The sequence below is a fragment of the Typha latifolia genome, chromosome 15 (genome assembly GCF_019914945.1).
Source record: "Typha latifolia isolate L0001 chromosome 15, TyphaL0001v2, whole genome shotgun sequence".
Classification (NCBI taxonomy): domain Eukaryota; kingdom Viridiplantae; phylum Streptophyta; class Magnoliopsida; order Poales; family Typhaceae; genus Typha; species Typha latifolia.
In genome coordinates, this window is record NC_133100.1 from 5,907,370 (window position 1) to 5,925,726 (window position 18,357).

At 35.7% G+C, this 18,357-nt stretch overlaps 1 protein-coding gene across 2 annotated transcripts; it reads left to right on the forward strand.

The window, feature by feature from the left end:
* The first annotated feature begins 1,331 nt into the window (after nucleotides 1-1,331).
* On the forward strand, nucleotides 1,332-6,816 carry LOC140802227 (uncharacterized). Of its 2 annotated transcripts, XR_012111603.1 has the most exons (3): nucleotides 1,332-1,646; nucleotides 1,961-4,071; nucleotides 6,461-6,816. XR_012111603.1 is itself a non-coding variant. In XM_073157672.1 (2 exons), the coding sequence occupies exon 2, from the start codon at nucleotides 1,985-1,987 to the stop codon at nucleotides 3,944-3,946; it is 1,962 nt and encodes a 653-aa protein (XP_073013773.1). In that variant the 5' UTR covers nucleotides 1,332-1,646; nucleotides 1,961-1,984; the 3' UTR covers nucleotides 3,947-4,448. The 2 variants fall into 2 exon arrangements, 1 of the variants encoding a protein (XP_073013773.1); XM_073157672.1 differs by lacking the exon at nucleotides 6,461-6,816 and having other exon boundaries at nucleotides 1,961-4,448.
* Nucleotides 6,817-18,357: the final 11,541 nt, after the last annotated feature.

The window sequence follows — 18,357 nt, forward strand, 5'->3', positions numbered from 1 at the left end:
AATTGTATATTTAAATATTGGTGATCTTAGCCTTGATATATGCGAATATTTTTTTGAAACTGAACTGAATTTAGTTAATTAAATAAAATTCTAATATACTAAGACTTTAACTAAACTAAATAGCAAATAAAATAACTAGATTCAATCCATTGAGTCCAATGTCTTTCGAGGTGATCCGATTTAGTTCGAATCGCATCATATTCATGTTAGTTTCACAATAACCTTTCTTTCTTTCTTTTTTAAATTCTTCCATTGTTTTTATTTTATTCACTCCCATATCATTCAGCCCATTATCTTAGGGGTAGATTTTTTTGGATGCTATTCCTGTGATCTAATGTTTGATTCATGGGCTTTGCGTGTGACCCATCCATTTGCACTTCCAGCAAAACGTGGAAATTGTGTGAGGATTTCGGTAGTATATATGTGAGTCCATATCTATTAAAACTTGCTGGAATTTGGATTCGGATTAGATTCTAAATGGTAGCAAATTTCGCAATCTTCGAAGCATTTAATTGTAAATTTAAACCTAATCAAATTCCAATCATGAGATACTAATAAATGGGGAAAATTGCAATCCACACCCTACATTTTTATGATTTTACAGTTCACGCCTGATTTGGACCTTTGTCCTCGCAAATCATATATGAGTCCGATGGACGAACAAACAAATGATGAGAGAGGTGCAGAATAATTTGGCTGTAAATACTGGAAAGATAAGGTATATATGAATCATAAAGTCACAAAAATTATAGTGTAAAATAAATAAAAAAAACAAATTTTATGATCCAGATTCCGATAATCTATCGGATAACTCAGATTACTATCTGGATAATTCGGATTCTATATCAGCTTTTAAGAACCCGGTCCATTCCAATTTCCGAACGTGTTCCTGTGTGCTCTTTTTATCTTTGTTGACTATGCGAACCCCTACAAATATTAAAATTAAAATTAGACTAGTTACATTTAGATCCTTAAACTATTGTCTATTTTTATATGGATCCCTCGTATAATTTTTCAGACTCTCTAAACTATCTAATATTTGTTATTTAATCATATAACAGTAAATATTAAATGATCGTCTTATTCTTAACTTTTTCTTTCTTTTTTTTTTCTTCTTTAAAATAAGAGCAAAAATAGTCCTCAAAGTGTATAAAATTGATTGATATTTTTATTAGATAATTAATAGAGAGGGTATTTGGAGATTTTACTAGAAGGGTCAAAGCGTCACCAAAAATAAATTAGGGGTATATGCGAAAATGAGCAGGGGTCTAGTTGTAATTATCCCTATGAAATAAAATATAAAAATCATACAACGAAGATGGAAAAAAAAAATTAATAATAATAATAATAAAAGCCATTCTCTTTTCTACCTCTTTCTCTCCCTTTCTCCAAAATTCTCCCCTGCATTAGAGATTAGAGTAGATGCGGCATCTAATCGACAACCCAGATCTCGGCCTTGCTAACCTTCGGATGCACCAAAAACCCAACAGATCGAGCTATTTTTCCTTGATTACGGATACCAAAAGCTCCAAAGAGGAGCTCTACTGACTACTGGCCTTGGGCTAAGAGAAGAGAAGAAGGTGAGGAGGAAGAGTTGAAGAAAGCGAGCGAGGATCTATTCATCGCGAGAACCCAAGCAGAGAAAGGTACCCACTTCGCCTTTGTAGGGATAAGTGGCCAAAATGCCTCTTGAGGGGGATGTAGAACTTGGAAAGTCCCAATATCTGGTTATTACCTTATATGGATTTCTGGGCTGTTTTTGTTTTTCTCTTTTGTTATAGTTCTTTAGGTTTTGAGTTTAGATGCCCTTTTGATTTCAGAATTATGAGTTTTGACTTTTATTAGGAAAAGGTTGGTTAGTTAAATGAAATTGTTTTTGTCTGGGAGAACGATAGGCTTTTAATTGCTGACAAAATTAGTTTGGGTGGAAAACAATGATGGGCTCGTCTTCTTTTTATAGGTGGGTGTTGGATATTTCTGATAAATGGATCCAATGGTCGAAGAGGAGTTGGATTATGGAGAGGAGGAATATGGGAGTAGCCAGAAACTTCAATATCAAGGCAGTGGAGGAGCAATTCCTGCACTCATGGAGGAGGAGATCATGGGGGAGGATGATGAATATGATGATCTCTACAGTGATGTGAATGTTGGAGAAGGTTTCATGCATTCCATGAAGAAAAGCTCACCGCCCCCTTTTCCAAATGGTAATGGTAAATTTCTTGATCAGAAGAGTGATGGCAGTGTCTTGTTGGTTTCCCATCCCAGTGGCCTACCGAGCATGAGCCTCCCTGGGGTTGGCCTGGAAGGGAAGGATGTGAAATCCAGTTATGTGCACAAAGAAACTGATCAGAGACCTAGTGGTTTTCTCCCTGGAAAGGGTTTTGAACAGCATGGCAGTAATTACCTAAATGGAATATCCCATAATGGTAATAGGGTATCAGATATTGCTGTGGAGAGTAGTGTGAGAAATGCTGGATTTCAAGGAAGTTTGTCAGCAACTGTGCCTCCCAAAATCGAAGTGGAACCCAAGTTTGCAAGAGGTCTTGTGTCATTGCCATCGGAATCTGAAAACAATGGTGCCATAAATCCCCCACCTATGCCACAAACTCGACCTGCTGCTGCCGCTGCTGCTGTTGAAAACCATCTTATGATGAATGAAAACTCAAGACAAGGGATGAGCTCTGTTGATAATAATGGTCCGACAATGCTCTTTGTCGGTGAGCTGCACTGGTGGACAACTGATGCTGAGCTAGAGACTGTGCTATCGCAGTATGGGAGAGTGAAAGAAATCAAGTTCTTTGATGAGAGGGCTAGTGGGAAGTCAAAAGGGTATTGCCAGGTTGAATTCTATGAGTCTACAGCCGCAACTGCCTGCAAGGAAGGAATGAATGGTTATGCATTTAATGGGCGGCAGTGTGTGGTAGCATTTGCTTCTCCACAATCTTTGAGGCAGATGGGTGCAGCTTTTACAAGCAGAAACCAAACTCAGACACAGTCGCAACCCCAGGGAAGGCGGCAAATGAATGACGGAACTGGCAGAGGTGGTGGAACAGGTTATCAGAGTAATGATGGGGGACGAAACAATGGTAGGGCTGGATGGGGTCGAGGTGGACAGGGCTTGCCTAACAGAGGCCAAGGCGGTGCCGGATCAATGAGGGGAAGAGGTGCTATTGGTGCAAAGGGCATGGTTGCGGGTGTTGCTGGTGTTGGGGCTTCTGGAGGTCCATATGGTCATAGTCTACCAGGGCCTGTATTAGGTCCTGGTGGTATGATGCATCCACAGAGTATGATGGGAATGCCGTTTGATCCGACATTTATGGCTCGTGGAGGTCCTTATGGGGGCTTTTCTGGGCCTGCTTTTCCTGGGATGATGCCTTCATTTCAGGCCATGAACACCATTGGTCTTCCTGGAGTGGCTCCTCATGTGAACCCAGCTTTCTTTGGTTCTGGACTAGCTGCAAATGGAATGGGAATGCTTGGGAACAGTGGGATGGAGGGACCTTCTGCAGGAATGTGGAATGAGACAAACATGGGGGTATGGACAGGAGATGAACATGGAAAAAGGGCAAGAGAATCAAGCTATGGCGGTGATGATGATGCTTCTGACTATGGCTATGGGGAGGGCAACCATGAGAGAGGTGGAAGATCAAATGTCTCTAGGGAGAAGGAAAAGATTCCAAATCGTGATTGGTCAGGGAACTCTGATAGGAGGCATCGTGATGAGAGGGAGCAAGATTGGGATAGGTCTGATAGGGAACGATTTAGAGAGGAGAAAGATGGGTATAAGGACAATAGGAGTGACTTGGACCGGGGTAATAATGATAATTTTGCAAGGGGACAGCCCTCTTCAAGGTCTCGAAGCAACTCAATGATGACACAAGAAGATCACAGGCCTCGTTCCAGGGATGCTGACTACGGAAAGAGACGTCGCCTACCTTCAGAGTGAAAAGTACATTTAAACAAATTTCAGCAGCTAGCATCTCATACCTGGCATGCTCAGCCATGTTACTGCTGCTATTTGCCTCTGCACTTTTCAGTATCTGTTGTCTTGTTGAGGCTTCAGGAGGACAAGTAAGTTAATAGTAGTATACAAGGAAAGAATCTGCGAGTCTTGCACTTCTATCACATAAAAGCAAACCTTTCTGTTTGAATATTTGTGTGCTTGAAATTTCGAGTTATATTTGGGCATCTTGGCCTTCCAGAAACAGGCTATGAGTTGACCATATTTGTGGCTAAAGCCATCCTTTTATCTTGAATATTATAAAGACAAAATCTAAAGACATTTATGAACTCCTTAGTTAATTACTTTAGATGCTTTTAGTTTGTATGCCATTTGTTTAGTTTTCTCATTGTAGCTTGTTTGGCCAAATTTAGTGGTACTCAGATCCACTTTGTCTACATCTTGTGCCACTCAATTACAATGGATCAAGTTTTGGTTGGTAGGTTTATTGAAGCTCTCTCCGACGAGCTCCTGTATCTGACTTTTTATAATCTTAAACATCTAAACATTATATCCTTTCCACTGAAATTTCTGATTTTGCTCCTCCTTTCATTAGCAAAGTAAATTTTGATACCTCGTATTGCTATTCTAGATGCATATCAAAAAGTAAGTTGCTTGCGTAGTATTGTTGTGGGTTTTCTGTTGCTTCTTGAATTAACATTTATTTCATGATCTTCCTAACTTAAATGCCTTCAATAAGGATCTATCTCATTTGACTTTCTAATTGTATTTGTGTTAATCATCTTAGATCATGATTATTATTTTAGGGAACCTATGTCAATGATCCATTTGGTTTCTGTCAGTCTAGTCTCCAGGTTATTGATTTATATTCTAACTGTACTCGTTTGTAGTATTATACTTTCTCATTTTCTGGTATAGTGGATAGGTACAAATTTAAGAAGTCATGTGGATGCTTACACTGGACAAATCGATGAGATCCGTCTCTTAAAATTGATTTTATCTCGTTTGACATTCCTCTTGCCCATGCATTTGTAGATGTACAAAAGCTTGAGGACTGTTTTAAAGTACTTTGTGGTTTGCATTGAAGGTATTTATATAGCAAGTGACTTCATGTTTTACTCTATCCTTGGAAGACCTACTATTTGGCCCTCTGGACTGAGCATATTCTTATTGATTCTGTTATGCATTTTGATGCGTCAAGTTACTTATAATGAAACACTTGACAACCTTCTGACGTGTGTTTTTTCCTAGCTCTTTTTTTTTTCCTTCATTAGTTCTCCTTACAAATTCCTCCACCCATGCTCATTTATCATTCTCCTATACTACTCTTCATGAAGCATGAAAAAGTTTCATTCTTTTATCTTTCTTAACAACATTAGACTACTGGAGAGACCTGGTACTGAATGATCTATGATCTAATATTATGGAATGAAGTTAGTTTCTATGTGCTAACAATTGATATTAGTTCTTGCACTATTATTGAAACATCCATGACGAGCCATTAAGTGTAGAAATATATTCTCACAAATTTATCTGAAATTGGATTCAGAGTTAGTAGGATATTTATGAGATGAAGGATGATCAAAAGATCGACCATTTAATAGTAGCTACTAGTAAGCAGTAAGACTCAAACTATGGTGATCTCCCAATCGACACCCATAGCATATAATTGGCTGCTGTATGATCACTATGTAGCTCTTTGAGAATATCAGCATAACTCCTTATAGGTTTTTAGGCTACACAATCTCAGCCAACTTTATAGTTGAAATCAATCTTGTCATCAAGGATGTAATCCTAGATATATTTTTGAAGCCTGTGTTTATGGTTAGGCTTGTTATGACTGGAAGAAACAATCACCTAACCTAAACTGATAAAATCCTTTTCCTCAATCAATAGTTTTACAGTGCATTTCACGCATCTCCACCAATTGGCTCATAGCTTCTTTTTGTACTTTCACGATGATCAAGGTTGTCAAACCACCTAGGCATTAGGTTTTGATTCTTACCCTTGATTTTTCATTAAAAAATTAGTAAGTAGTAAGTTGAACATGGGACCTATTGACAACTTTTAATATTAATTCCATATCCTTTTTCTTGCTTTTGAGAGTCTCACTTATCCAGACTCTGGTAGGAGCTATATTGAATTAGTCTTGGTGAAGGATTACCTAATTGAAGCTTTCTACTTTCTAGACACCCAAATTTCTGACTATTGACATTTCCTTGATATCTGTAATTTTAGTTCTGGTCAAATTTTTTGCATTCGCCAACTTAATCTTCCAGTCTGATGAATTATTCATGAATGGAATCAGTAGTCTAAGAAAATTGTTCTGTGATGTGCTTCTAGATCTTGATGACTTCTTTATCTAGTCTTTATTATATATTATAGCTATATGTAGTTGCAAAAACTCAAATGAGATCATGTCTTCTCCGTTCTTTTTTATTTTTCAATCATACTTTTCTCTTTCAAGAAAATTAATATAGCTTTTCCTTTTATCATCAGTTCAAGGAAGACACTGTTATTCGAAATATTTACATGTAACTTCTCATGGCACTTATCAAACAGACCAAGATGAGGGTTCATATCGTGTTGCTGACTTCATTCTTTATATGAGAGGAGGATATTTTATTTTGCTGTTGCCTTTTGGAGCACGATGTTAGTAGATAGCAATTCACTGTTGTAGAAATATCTTGTTACCTAAAGCCATTTGAATCAGGTAACATAGTTGTATGTATATCATCGAGTATTTGTGAGTCAGAATGATGTATGAAGAAATGCTTGGATTCGAGTTGCTCCATACCGGGGCTTCTGTAATCTGTTGCATATACGAAAGTTCCCTTGTATTGTTACGTGCTCCATTCACCTTTGTCAGTTCTACAAAGTGGGTACAGGTGACATTAGATTGTCAAAGCCCTTTGGCTTCATCTGGAACTGGTCTTTTACGTCTTTGTTGACTTCATTTCATTTTGTAAATAGTTTGGTATGACTTGACCCTCAATATTGTAGCACTCAGTCAGCCACAATGTTTGAATTGTAATTGCATGAGTAATAAGAGGTCTGTAATGGAAGATGGGTAGTAAAATTCTATTCTTTTTTTGGGGTTCAATTTGATAATGTATTGTCATTCTTTGTACATATGTTTGCATGATAATTAAATGATTTTGTTTGAGGACCTCAGTTTGGACACATCTTGTGATATGGTTATTGAGTTTGATTGCTAAAAGATGTTGATTGGAAGACACTGGAGATCCAATTAAATATGTGGGCCAGCTTTTCTTTTTGCTATCCAGAGTTATTGTGTATTGTTTTTCTTACTAAAGTTTGCCCAAAGATGACAGAAGATAGGTTTTTCGCTGCTTCGGATGTTGCATCATAAATTTATGTACTTGGGTAGATCATAAGTAGGAGCTTGTGTTTCTACTGAGTTGGCTTTCTTGTACTTACTGTAATGTTAGGGCAAATATTTGTTCTCAGCCTTTCCTGTTGTGAAACAACTATCAAAGTTCTATGTATTAATGAATTGGTGGATAATAACCAGTTTCAAGGAGCTTCCTCAATTGCAGCAGTTTCTCCATTGCATGTCTAATTTGGATGCTGGAAAAGATGATTGCTGCCACTGTATTTAAGCAACTTACTGAAGCTGCATGTAGAACTCCTCCATTGTATTCTTGTATACTGTTGCTTAGATATGCTTAGTCTATAGGTTTTGTGGCGTAATGTTGGATTTCATGGACATTGTCATTCCATGATGTGATTGGTTTGTTGTTGTTGGATGTTCTGTATCGTTCGTAATTAATTGTTTGCCTTGAGATCAATATCTTTGTGATTAATATTCTTTTTGTGAAATTTATAGTGATTTTTTTTTTTTTTTTGGTTTATACCTGTGAGTTTGGTTGAATCGGTGTTGAGGAGTCTTGCTTTGAACTTAAGCAATTGACACGTATATAGTTGAGTTTATTTTGGGAGTTTTTGACCAAAATACTGCTACAGTTTAATTTTATTTTTCAAACGAGATTACTATTCAAACTATTTTCTAAACTAGTATTACAGGAAAATTACTTTTTCGGGCAGCGACTATTATCTGTGTAATCAATCGCTCTATGGGAAAATGATTCATGAGTCACATAGCCTTATATTTTGGAAAATTGATTATTAAGTCGTTTCCTTAAAAGTGATTTATGGCTGTGTGGCTGGATAATAAGATGATGGATCGTTTAAGTTTTCTTCGAAGCTATTTGTGAATTGCTTTCCTATAGATTAATTTATGAATTGCTTTCTGATAGAACGATTCATTAATTGCTTTTGCTAATTATTTAGAAATGGGACTTAGATGATTAAAGAAATAATAAGTCGTCCGAGAAAGCGATTTCCTTATATTAATAGTTTGAAAAATAGTTTGAACAGGGCACTAGTTTGGTAAATATTTTATAGTTTAGTAATATTTTGGTAAAAGAAACTCTTTATTTTGGTCTAATTATATTTATGCTCTTGCCCTATGGCCTAATATTGAAATGATCCTTTGAAAAAAAAAATGCAATAACTAAACTACTAGACTAACAGGGTGAGACAGAGCAGATAATGTTAATAAAAATATGCAATTATTTTTTTTTATCTTATAGTTGTGATATAATACTAGATTTTTATTCATTGATATTACTATAATTTGAAATACTTGTTTTAAAGCCCAATGGATAGGTAGCTTTTCATCAACCTAACTCCATTTCCTTTGCCATAATCTCATCTCTCATTACTCCCCCATGTTTAAAATCAACTTGAAGTTGGGCCACTTCTTCATCAATAACTTCAACTAATAGTGTGAATTTCTTGGAGGTCATCACTTAATATAACTAAAAGGCAATTAATAGTACAAAAGCCGATAGAATCCTCGAATAGAAAACTCACCACTCATTGGTAAAAGAGGAGAGAGAAAGGAGCCATTTAAGCTCTCGGGGCTTTAAAGTGTACATGTTGAAAATAAGCTATAAAGGGGGGAACATGCTCCTTTACAACGCTACTATATATTAAGTAATAAAAGAAGCATAATGCCTCACTAAGTACATTGCTATAAAATTTATAAAATCTCTCATCATGATTGTACTTAATCTACATTACGTGTCAAAAATGGATAAGCCTAATGCTCAACAAATGATACTGTCTCTAGCATGATAATATATAAAAATTATATAGCACGAAAAAGTTAATGTATTTACACCTAGCATGATAAATATATGAATAGCTAAAGAAAAATATAATGTCAACCAGTTTCAACTCATCTCTATGTTATATGCAACTCATGTTAAAGATTAACACGACAAATAATATATGAATAATGCACTTATTTTCAATCATCTCTATGTACGACATATAATATGCATCAAGTTATATTACATAGCATAGCTTAACTCATACTTATGCTAATTTTCACTATATTCATAGGTCTACTTAACTCACACTTTACTAGGCTCATTACTAACACCCGTACTACACTCGATACTAGGTCTTTCAGCCGACACACGTACTCGTCCCAAATAAATGACACCAAGAGGGGGAGTAGACCTTATCGGCAGAACTGTATGCCCATCATCAACCAATCATCCACTATTGCAAACTAAAAACCTGAGCTCATATCCTTATCTTTGTCATTACCACCACCATGTAGGATCATCATATGCAATGAAAATCATGAGCCATTATTTAAAAATATCTTCATCATGTGTCGTCGGGTACCGCTATATATACCACATCATACACTCAAATCTCTAATTTAAATATCCTAAAGATTTTGACTCTCGTCAATCGGTAACATAGTCATTTATCTAAGTCCAACAAATAATATACCTGATTGTTTGAGATCCATGGAAGGACCACCAAGTGTAGAATTGCATAGAAAGGAAAAAATTATGAACTCTACTAAAACTGAGTGATCTATTTTACCAAACAATAAAAATAAGACTTACTAACAATCCCTCTAAACACTCTAATATCATAGTGTTTAAATAATATCTTGAACATAATTAACTATCATTATGAATTAAAAAGTCTCTTTTTGGTAAGCACTCAAGATACTAACTAAAATTTTAATTATTTTATCGTTGTGGTTGTGGATGCCGATTTAAATGACATATGTTTAGAAAATTCTCTGATACTCTTATATCATCCTCTATTGCTGCACAAACACTTAAATACATGTAGATAACTCTCCTTATGGTTGATAGGAAATATATTTTGAGAGAGATTCTAAAACTCGTAAATAATTTTACTTGAAGATTTTTTAAATTGGATGACTCTCCTTTCTCTAAGTCTATCACTTATTTAGATGTGAGAAATATCTTTCCTTCGAACTAGGAGAATACATTAAAGGAAATTCTAAGTTTTCTTAGGTTTTAGAATTTCTATTTTCCAATTATTGTTTAGTACCATTTAGATGACATTACTTTGTTCAAACAGAGGTACTATACAAGTGTACAGTAGTAAATCATTACAACAAACATATTCACTTGACACACTAACAAATGCTGAATTTTAGATGCTTGCATTTTTTTACTTGAATTTTTGTTCACACATTAAACTTTTGCAAAAGTAATATGTCTTGATCATGCATAATCCTTAGATTGCACATCATAATACTTGGTGTTTTGTGTCCATAAATTTTTTGTTACGTAATCACTAGATTGTACTAACACTTTTCTCTTTTTTGCCTTTTCTATTGTGGCTACGCCATAGTTGGGAATGAGACGCTCTTCCACTAATTCTTCACTCTCCATAAGAAGGATGACATGGGTAAACCTATACCTCTTATAGAGAAGAATCTCATCCCTAATAAAGATCTCAATTTGTATTTTGTGAAAAAACTCGTCACTGACAAGCTATTTTATTCAAAGCGTGGCATCTAGATGACAACCTGAAATATATTGAGGTTGACAGCAAACTTTCTCTATGGCTTTCAAAAAGGAGAGTGATAGATGGCTAGTGTGGGAAGGGTGTTGTGGTTGTTCAACTAGAATATTTTTGCTTCAATTCTTCTAGCCAAGCAATCTAGTAAACAACTTGTTTTTTAGCTTCTACAGGCTCTAGGTTTAAGTTTATGGCCTCCATTGGAGTATCTCGCTCCCCTTTATTGATTAGAAGTTTACTGTGCGGGTTAGCGAATTGTTGGCTAAGGATTTCTTGGATGCGGCCAAATGGGCTTATTTTAGTCGATCGGGGGTGTTGTGCCTATATCTCAAGGCTCTGTACTAGTTTTTTTAATCTATTAATCCCATTAATGAGTACAATACTGAGATGCAAGTTTAATATGAGTGTCTTCCCAGGTTATTGTTCTACTATCACATGTGGCATATATATACTGATTACTTGCACGAAGTCTCCATTGAACCACCCAAGAATATCTTTCCCACCTATACTCGAACCTCTTGGATCTTTAAGCCTTGTTTCCTTAATATTAGTGGAGCATTGCCATCATTGGAGCTCTCCTCTAGAAGTGACGATGATGGTCGCCCCGGGCACAAGGTCGCTGTGGTAGAACTCCCCACCTCTCCAAGCTCCCTTCTTTAGTAGTTATCTAGTCCAAAATTCTTCTAATTGGGCTGGCCTTCATCGATGTGTAAAGAAATTAATTACCCTTTCTGACAACTACTTCCTTGTTGTCAGCCCTCAACTCACCTCCTTATCTACTATGTTTGCCCCATAAATACTCCTACAGCCCACATCTCTCCTATCTCCTCCAAAGCCTCTCTATCTGATATACTTTGCTGGAGTCTTTTCTTATTGTATTAGCTGTTTATTTTTTTAAAAAATAAAGTTTCTATAGGATGCGTTCAAACACGAGAGAGGGCACATTTAAATGCCCTTGTAAATACCTGCATTAGTTTGCATCGATAGAGAAAGCCAAATATGTGTTCGAATGCATTCAGCCACGTTCAAACGCTCGCATGTGAACTCTTGCATCAATTCACATTGACAGATAACGCATTTAGTGCGTTCGAACGCGATCGACCCTATTCGAACACGATCGGCGAGAGTCCACTATTATTAGGGTTAATAATTATTATTTTGGCTTGTTGATTAGCCTCTTAAAATGTGTGAATAGCAACCAAAATCAGTATGATGAATGAATTTTGATTTCTATCTTTCTCTATCTTCTCTCTAGTCTCTCTACCATAATCTCTCTCCTCTCTCTTCACCAACCAGCCACCTCTACCAATGGCAAGGTCTCATCTATCCTCTAATCTCTCTCGTCTATCCTCCCTCCTCCTTGGGATCACGGCCACTTCTCCTCCTTCATCCTTATCCCTTAAACTATATCAACCATCCACCCTTATCTCCATTATTATCCATAACCTTATCATCACCTCCATCTGTTATCACCACCATCACCCCCACTCTTGCGTATTTTTATCCCAGTTGCAGTCTGAATCTGCGAAGGGCATAAATACTAAAAATGTAGATCAAGAAGTTATGGATCGATCACTCTTAGTTTCGTAATTTTCTAACCACGGGAGAATATCTAGTGAATATTCTCTTAGTTGCACTTACTGCTTTTTTGCAACTGATCCACATATCAAAGAGGACACTTCGTGCATATCACCATCTCGACAGCAAAAAGGGATTTTACTGGCTTATTATTCCTATCCCAATTAATGTAACTGTTGAAAGTTGAGAGTACTTCTCTCACCTCCTACGTCAACTTCTCTATGACTTTTGAAATCGACTCTATCACCCCCACATATCACTCCCAAATCTAATCAAAATATCACTCTCTCAATTTTGCACCCCCTATCCTTCCTCGCCACGTCCAATCCAGCCGATTATGCCTATGTAACTCTCATGTCCCTTCATTGTTTGCTCATATCCTAAAGAAACCTTAAACTTCTCCCCTATTAAGCTTCTTCTATTCTATTAGAGTTTGTTCACTAGGTAAGCATAGACTACTACCCACTAATCATTGCCATAGATAAAAAATCATTTTATAAATGTGCCCTCACTAAGACCCCATATTTTGTCTAGATTGCCTAGCACATCATGACTAAAAATATCGTAAGGCTATAGAAGAATATTCTAGCTTGGAACAACTAAGACTGTGGAGGAGCCTCGACACTCCGTAACTTTTAAAAAATTTCTCTAGAACCTATGTCAGTCTCACCTTTTTATTACACATCATGTTTGACAAGTGAAGGCAACTTATATCATCTACTACTTTCCCATTTATTATAGTTTTGTTATCCATTCCAAAGATTTGTTAAGGAAATTTGGCTCCTCTATAACTTTTTTATTCATATCAATGTTCTAAAATCTCAAAATAGTCTTATTTTTTGTTGCATTTGTAATCCTTCAACTCTTGATTAGATTTTTACAAGGGTTTATGAAGATCTCTATTGTTCAAATAATCGTCTCCTTTGGTCTAAAATTTGCTATTATGCCAAAAGCAACTAGCTCCTCCTTTAATGTATGAGAGATTTCAATGCCATCTCCTCACGATGGAGAAAACATATGTTTTCTCCCTAATAAGAATTGGATCAAAGACTTCCTGCTTGGATCAGCAACTCTAGTCTACTAGATTTAGGTTTCTCTATGCTTGCATACACTTGGTCCAACCAGCGTGCTGCTTCTAGTGTCATTAGAGAATGCTTGGATCATGCTTTTGCTTTCATTTCCTAATGCATGCATCACCTCCATACTCTCCATACTTAGTAATAATCTTTGGCGATCACAACTCTATTATTTGGAACCCCTTCCTCAAGCTAAATGAGGCTTTTAGTGCTTTAAGGCAGATAATTACTAAACAACATATGACTCCTACAAACCCTTCTATAAAGAGACATGAAACTCTTCCAATATCCCCTAGCATTCCTCTCCACTAAAATACACGATCTCACTAAATGCATCAAGAGTTTGGCCAAATATAATGTGAGAAGTCTTAATACTAACATTAGCCAGCACAAGAGACATCATCTTCTTCATATAGATCGGCATTTAAAGTGAGACTATTTTATTTAGGGAGCATACTCTTAGAAGAATGCACAATAACTTGCTCATATGAGCAGAACTCTATTGGTACCAAAAGTTATGTGTTTATTGGCTTCACTATGGTGATAAAAATAACAAGTTCTTCTACTCAGTGACCACTTCTCAGTATGGATGTAACAAAATCATCTACCAAAAAAATTGTAATGTTGAATGGACTCATGGCCAAGTGAAAGATCAGGAAAGTCTTTATTTTCTTCTTTAAAGTCATTTTTATCTACTCTAGCCCCTCTTCCTTCTTCAAGTATAATCTCAACATGTGGTCTTCCATCCCTGGTCTCCTTTGAAATGAAGTGGAGGTCATTGTTTCTTCCACTGATGAGGAGGTCAAAGTTGTGGTAATGGGCCTCAGCCATAATCAAGCTTAGGGTCTTCACAGTTTGAACATGTGCTCCTTATAATCTCTTAGTCGCTCATGAAGACTATTATTTACAGTGAGGTTATATTTTTATTAGCTCTAGCGTGATAGATTATATTTTCAATAAGACTATCATCATACTCATCCCCAACAATGAGATGCCAACTGTGGTAGAAGTCTATCATTCGATAAGCCTCTCTTCCTCTATAAAGCTTATCTTCATATAGCAAAATACATTTTTCTCCGCCCACCGAAGGAAAGGGTGATGAGTTTATACTTAGCATCGATTTTTGTAAGACATTTGACGGGATGAAATGAGACTTTATAGGCGACTACTTATTGATCTATGATTTTTTCCTCTTTTTACAACCTAGTTATGGCATGCATCAACACCTCTACCCTCTGGATAGAAGTCAAAGGTATCTTAGGTGGGTTCTTCTCGCCATAAAGGGGTCTAAGGCAAGATTGCCCTATGTTCCCTATCTCTTCGTTTTGCGTCCAACTTTCTCTCATTTCTTTTGGCATGGAGCTCTATCTCAACTATGTCAGTAATATTAACATCAGTCATAGTGCTTCTAAGCTCACTTATTTACTATTTATAGATGGCCTACTAATATTTGATATAGCCTCCCCAAAAAGTCACCAATCTTAAGAGAATCATTAATGAATATTGTTTGTGGTCAAGGCAAGCTATAAATTATGAAAATTTTATTATTCTATTCAGTAATTTGATTGAGCATGCCCAACGAGACATTTTAGTATCAACTTTCATAATAAAGATCATTGATAAGGAGGATAAGTATCTTTACAACTATTTCCTTTTTCCTAGATCCTAAAATTTGGCCTTTAAATTTGCATAGATAAATTTCATCAAAAACTAATAGGTTAGAAGGCGCTCGACCTCTCCCGCTCATCAAAGTAGTTATTAGTGCAATCCCTATTTCCTTCATATCAACTATCATCTTCCCAGAATACCCTTTCAAAGCGTAATAGGTTGATATAGAACTTATGGTGTAGCTTTCCTAATGAGATGTGTTATCTGGTATTGCATGGTTGGAAGAATATTTGGATATCCCTTCATTGCGGTGGCCTTAGCATTAGGAGCATTGCTTTAGTCAAACAAGACTCTCATCCTTAAGTTGATTTGCCATCTTCTTAAGCTTCACAATAATAGCTAAGTTAAAACTATCAAACTGAGATACTTTCCCTTATGCTTTTTTTTTGTAGGCCAAGCTCTATTTAGATCCTCATAGGTGTGGAGGTCTATTCTGTTGCTCACACCTTGATTATGTTCCACCTTCTTTATCTCTAATGATCCATGGCTTTCTATATTCTCTCTCTCTGACTTTAAACAATTTATTAGAGTGTGCTTGATTAGCTACCTCATGCATGAAGGTAGGCTAAGTTGAAATTCTTATCTGATTCACTCCATCTTCCATTATGAGATAGCGACAATGATCAGTAACATCTTCTCAATCCGGTATAATACGTTAAGTTTGATCACCTAATTTGGTCAACAATGACTTCTAATGAATTCTCCTCTATGTTTGCCTTCTCCTCCCTCTTGAGTGAAAAAATAAGTAGTTCCTCCTCTAGCTAGCCTTTGAAGAAGATTTAAAGGATACTATAAAACTACCCTAGTGTATGTTAACACATTTATTTGATGCAACATTGTCGGTGCTATCTGGTTCATGCTATTCTAAACCACTTTTTGATACTAAGCCTGATACCAAGCATATTCTCTCTCGTGCAATTGGTAGTTCTCTCTCTAAAGATCACTTTTGCTATTCCCTTACTCTTATGTAGTATATTTTGAAAGAAGAATGATAAAGTATTTTTAAATAAAGACTCTTTTTCTAGTTCAACATCTCATATGCTAAGTGTATGCTTATCAATATTGCAATTCATGACGTGCACCACCCCTTTCTAGGGCTAAGCTTTGCTAGTGCACTTGAACAAGTAGTTTATCTATATTAACGATGTTTTCTATTAGGTATATGCCTCCTTGCTCGAGGCTACACTAAGACATTGATATTTTTATATGTGATCATAACTTCAATACTCAGTGCACTCCACCACCTTGGATTACTTTGCAAGTATTGTAGAATGAGAAACTACAACTCTATTACATGGTCTTAAAATGCTTAATGGGTTAGGTCTTTGATAGAGTTGTTAGATCTTGAGTGATTATCTAGATAAGATTAAACTATCAATAACCCTGCCATCTATCGCTATTGGAAGACCTACCCAATTATCTTTGAATGCATTATGTGGATTGCTTTGTTGGACAACATCAAGTATTCTTCATGAGCAAGGTGAACAATTCCCTAGCTCATGATCCAATCAATTGTGTCTCTTAAAAACTTACTTAAATAATTTGATCCATCTTCAGATTAGTTTGTAATCATGTTTCTTCAATGAATTTTCTATCTATGAAATTATATATCTTGTGAAATTATATAACTTGGAGAGGATCGACCAAATAGAAGAAACCGCTTGAGCTATTATTATGCAAATTAAGATAAACTCGAAGGCAATAAAATGCAAACAAAGTTATAAAAAATCTTGAGCCATACTAACTAGTTTGTAATTTATACAACTTAAGAACATCCTTCAAGGATTATTCTATATAAATAAAGTTCTTAAATTAGCTTTGATTTCATAATGATATCTAACATTTAGCATAAGATGGTTATGGTAGCTATTGATGCTACTATTACTAGAAGCTATTCTATATGTAGGAGGAAGCTGCAAGCAGGAAGAAAGTTTCTAGTTTGCTGCGAGGAAAAAAAAAAGGATTTGAGTTTGGATTTTGGTTGGCTGCGAGAAGGAAGAAGAATTTAGATGTTTGAATTTAGTTTAGGACTATTGATCAAGAACGTAAGTATTTTTTTCTATTCTAAAGGGATTGTTGTTCTAAAATTAACTCGTGATCGATTTAGGTCTAAACATAGATGGTGGTATATCAAAAAGATAAAATATTATGTTTGATAGTTTAGGGGGTTAATTGTCAACTTTTTTTTTCTTTGGGGGACCATTTCAATATTAAAACCTTTTTATGGAGTGTAAACATAATTAAACATTTTTTAATATTATTACTACCAAACTAGGCCTTTTGACCTGATAATTCATGTGTTTTTATTTTTGAGAATGAAAAACTAATTCTAAGTCAAATATATGGGAGCAAAATGTAATTAAATTTTAAAATTATTATAAATTCTCCACGCACATATTGTTAACTTTGTTTATGTGCACTTACTGTGATATCTTTAAGCAGTTAATTTCTCACCCACAAAGAAAAAAGAGTTGTATTAGGTTGACTACAGGTACAAATTTTTGTCAAAAAATTATGAAAATAGATCTTGAAAAAAAAACCAAAGTCAATGATAGCAATTTATTTGACATAAATTAATACATTAACTAACTACAGGTGAACAAAGAAAAATCCATTAGTTTCTTTTTTGATAAAAATGAAAACTATTAATAGTACCCTAGTTTGAATGAAATGATTTGAGGGTGGCAACTCCCTGATTAGCCTTCCGAGGGTTAATCTGGGTACACTGTTGGGTAAATGGCAAAGCATTAATTTTACATATTGGACTGCTATGATTGTGCTCGATTAAATTCTATAATCCCTCTATATTTTTTGAATGACCAAAGCAGTTAGATGTCTATAGTTAGTACGTTGACATGTATTCAATAGTGCACTTATGTCAACGCGCATAGAACGGTTTGCACCGAAACCGCCTCAAGTCTGTGCTCTTGAGTTGTTGGCTTATGGAGGACTGAGATTGAATTTTGATAGGAATTAATATTTCTAAATCTGATATAACGAAGGTTAAAATGGAGAAAAGGGAATACCAAAACTAAATTCTACTCCCAAAAATCCAAACAACAAACAAGAATACATGGATTTGAATTCAAATAAACTTCATCTAGAATTAGCTCCAAAGATGGTAGCAGGATGTTTGCCCTAATGAACAAGACCTTCTAACCCACATGATTCAAACTTCTCAAC

What these genes read in the sequence shown, in the direction of transcription:
- LOC140802227 (XM_073157672.1), top strand. Translation starts at nt 1,985, where the DNA reads ATGGATCCAATGGTCGAAGAGGAGTTGGATTATGGAGAGGAGGAATAT.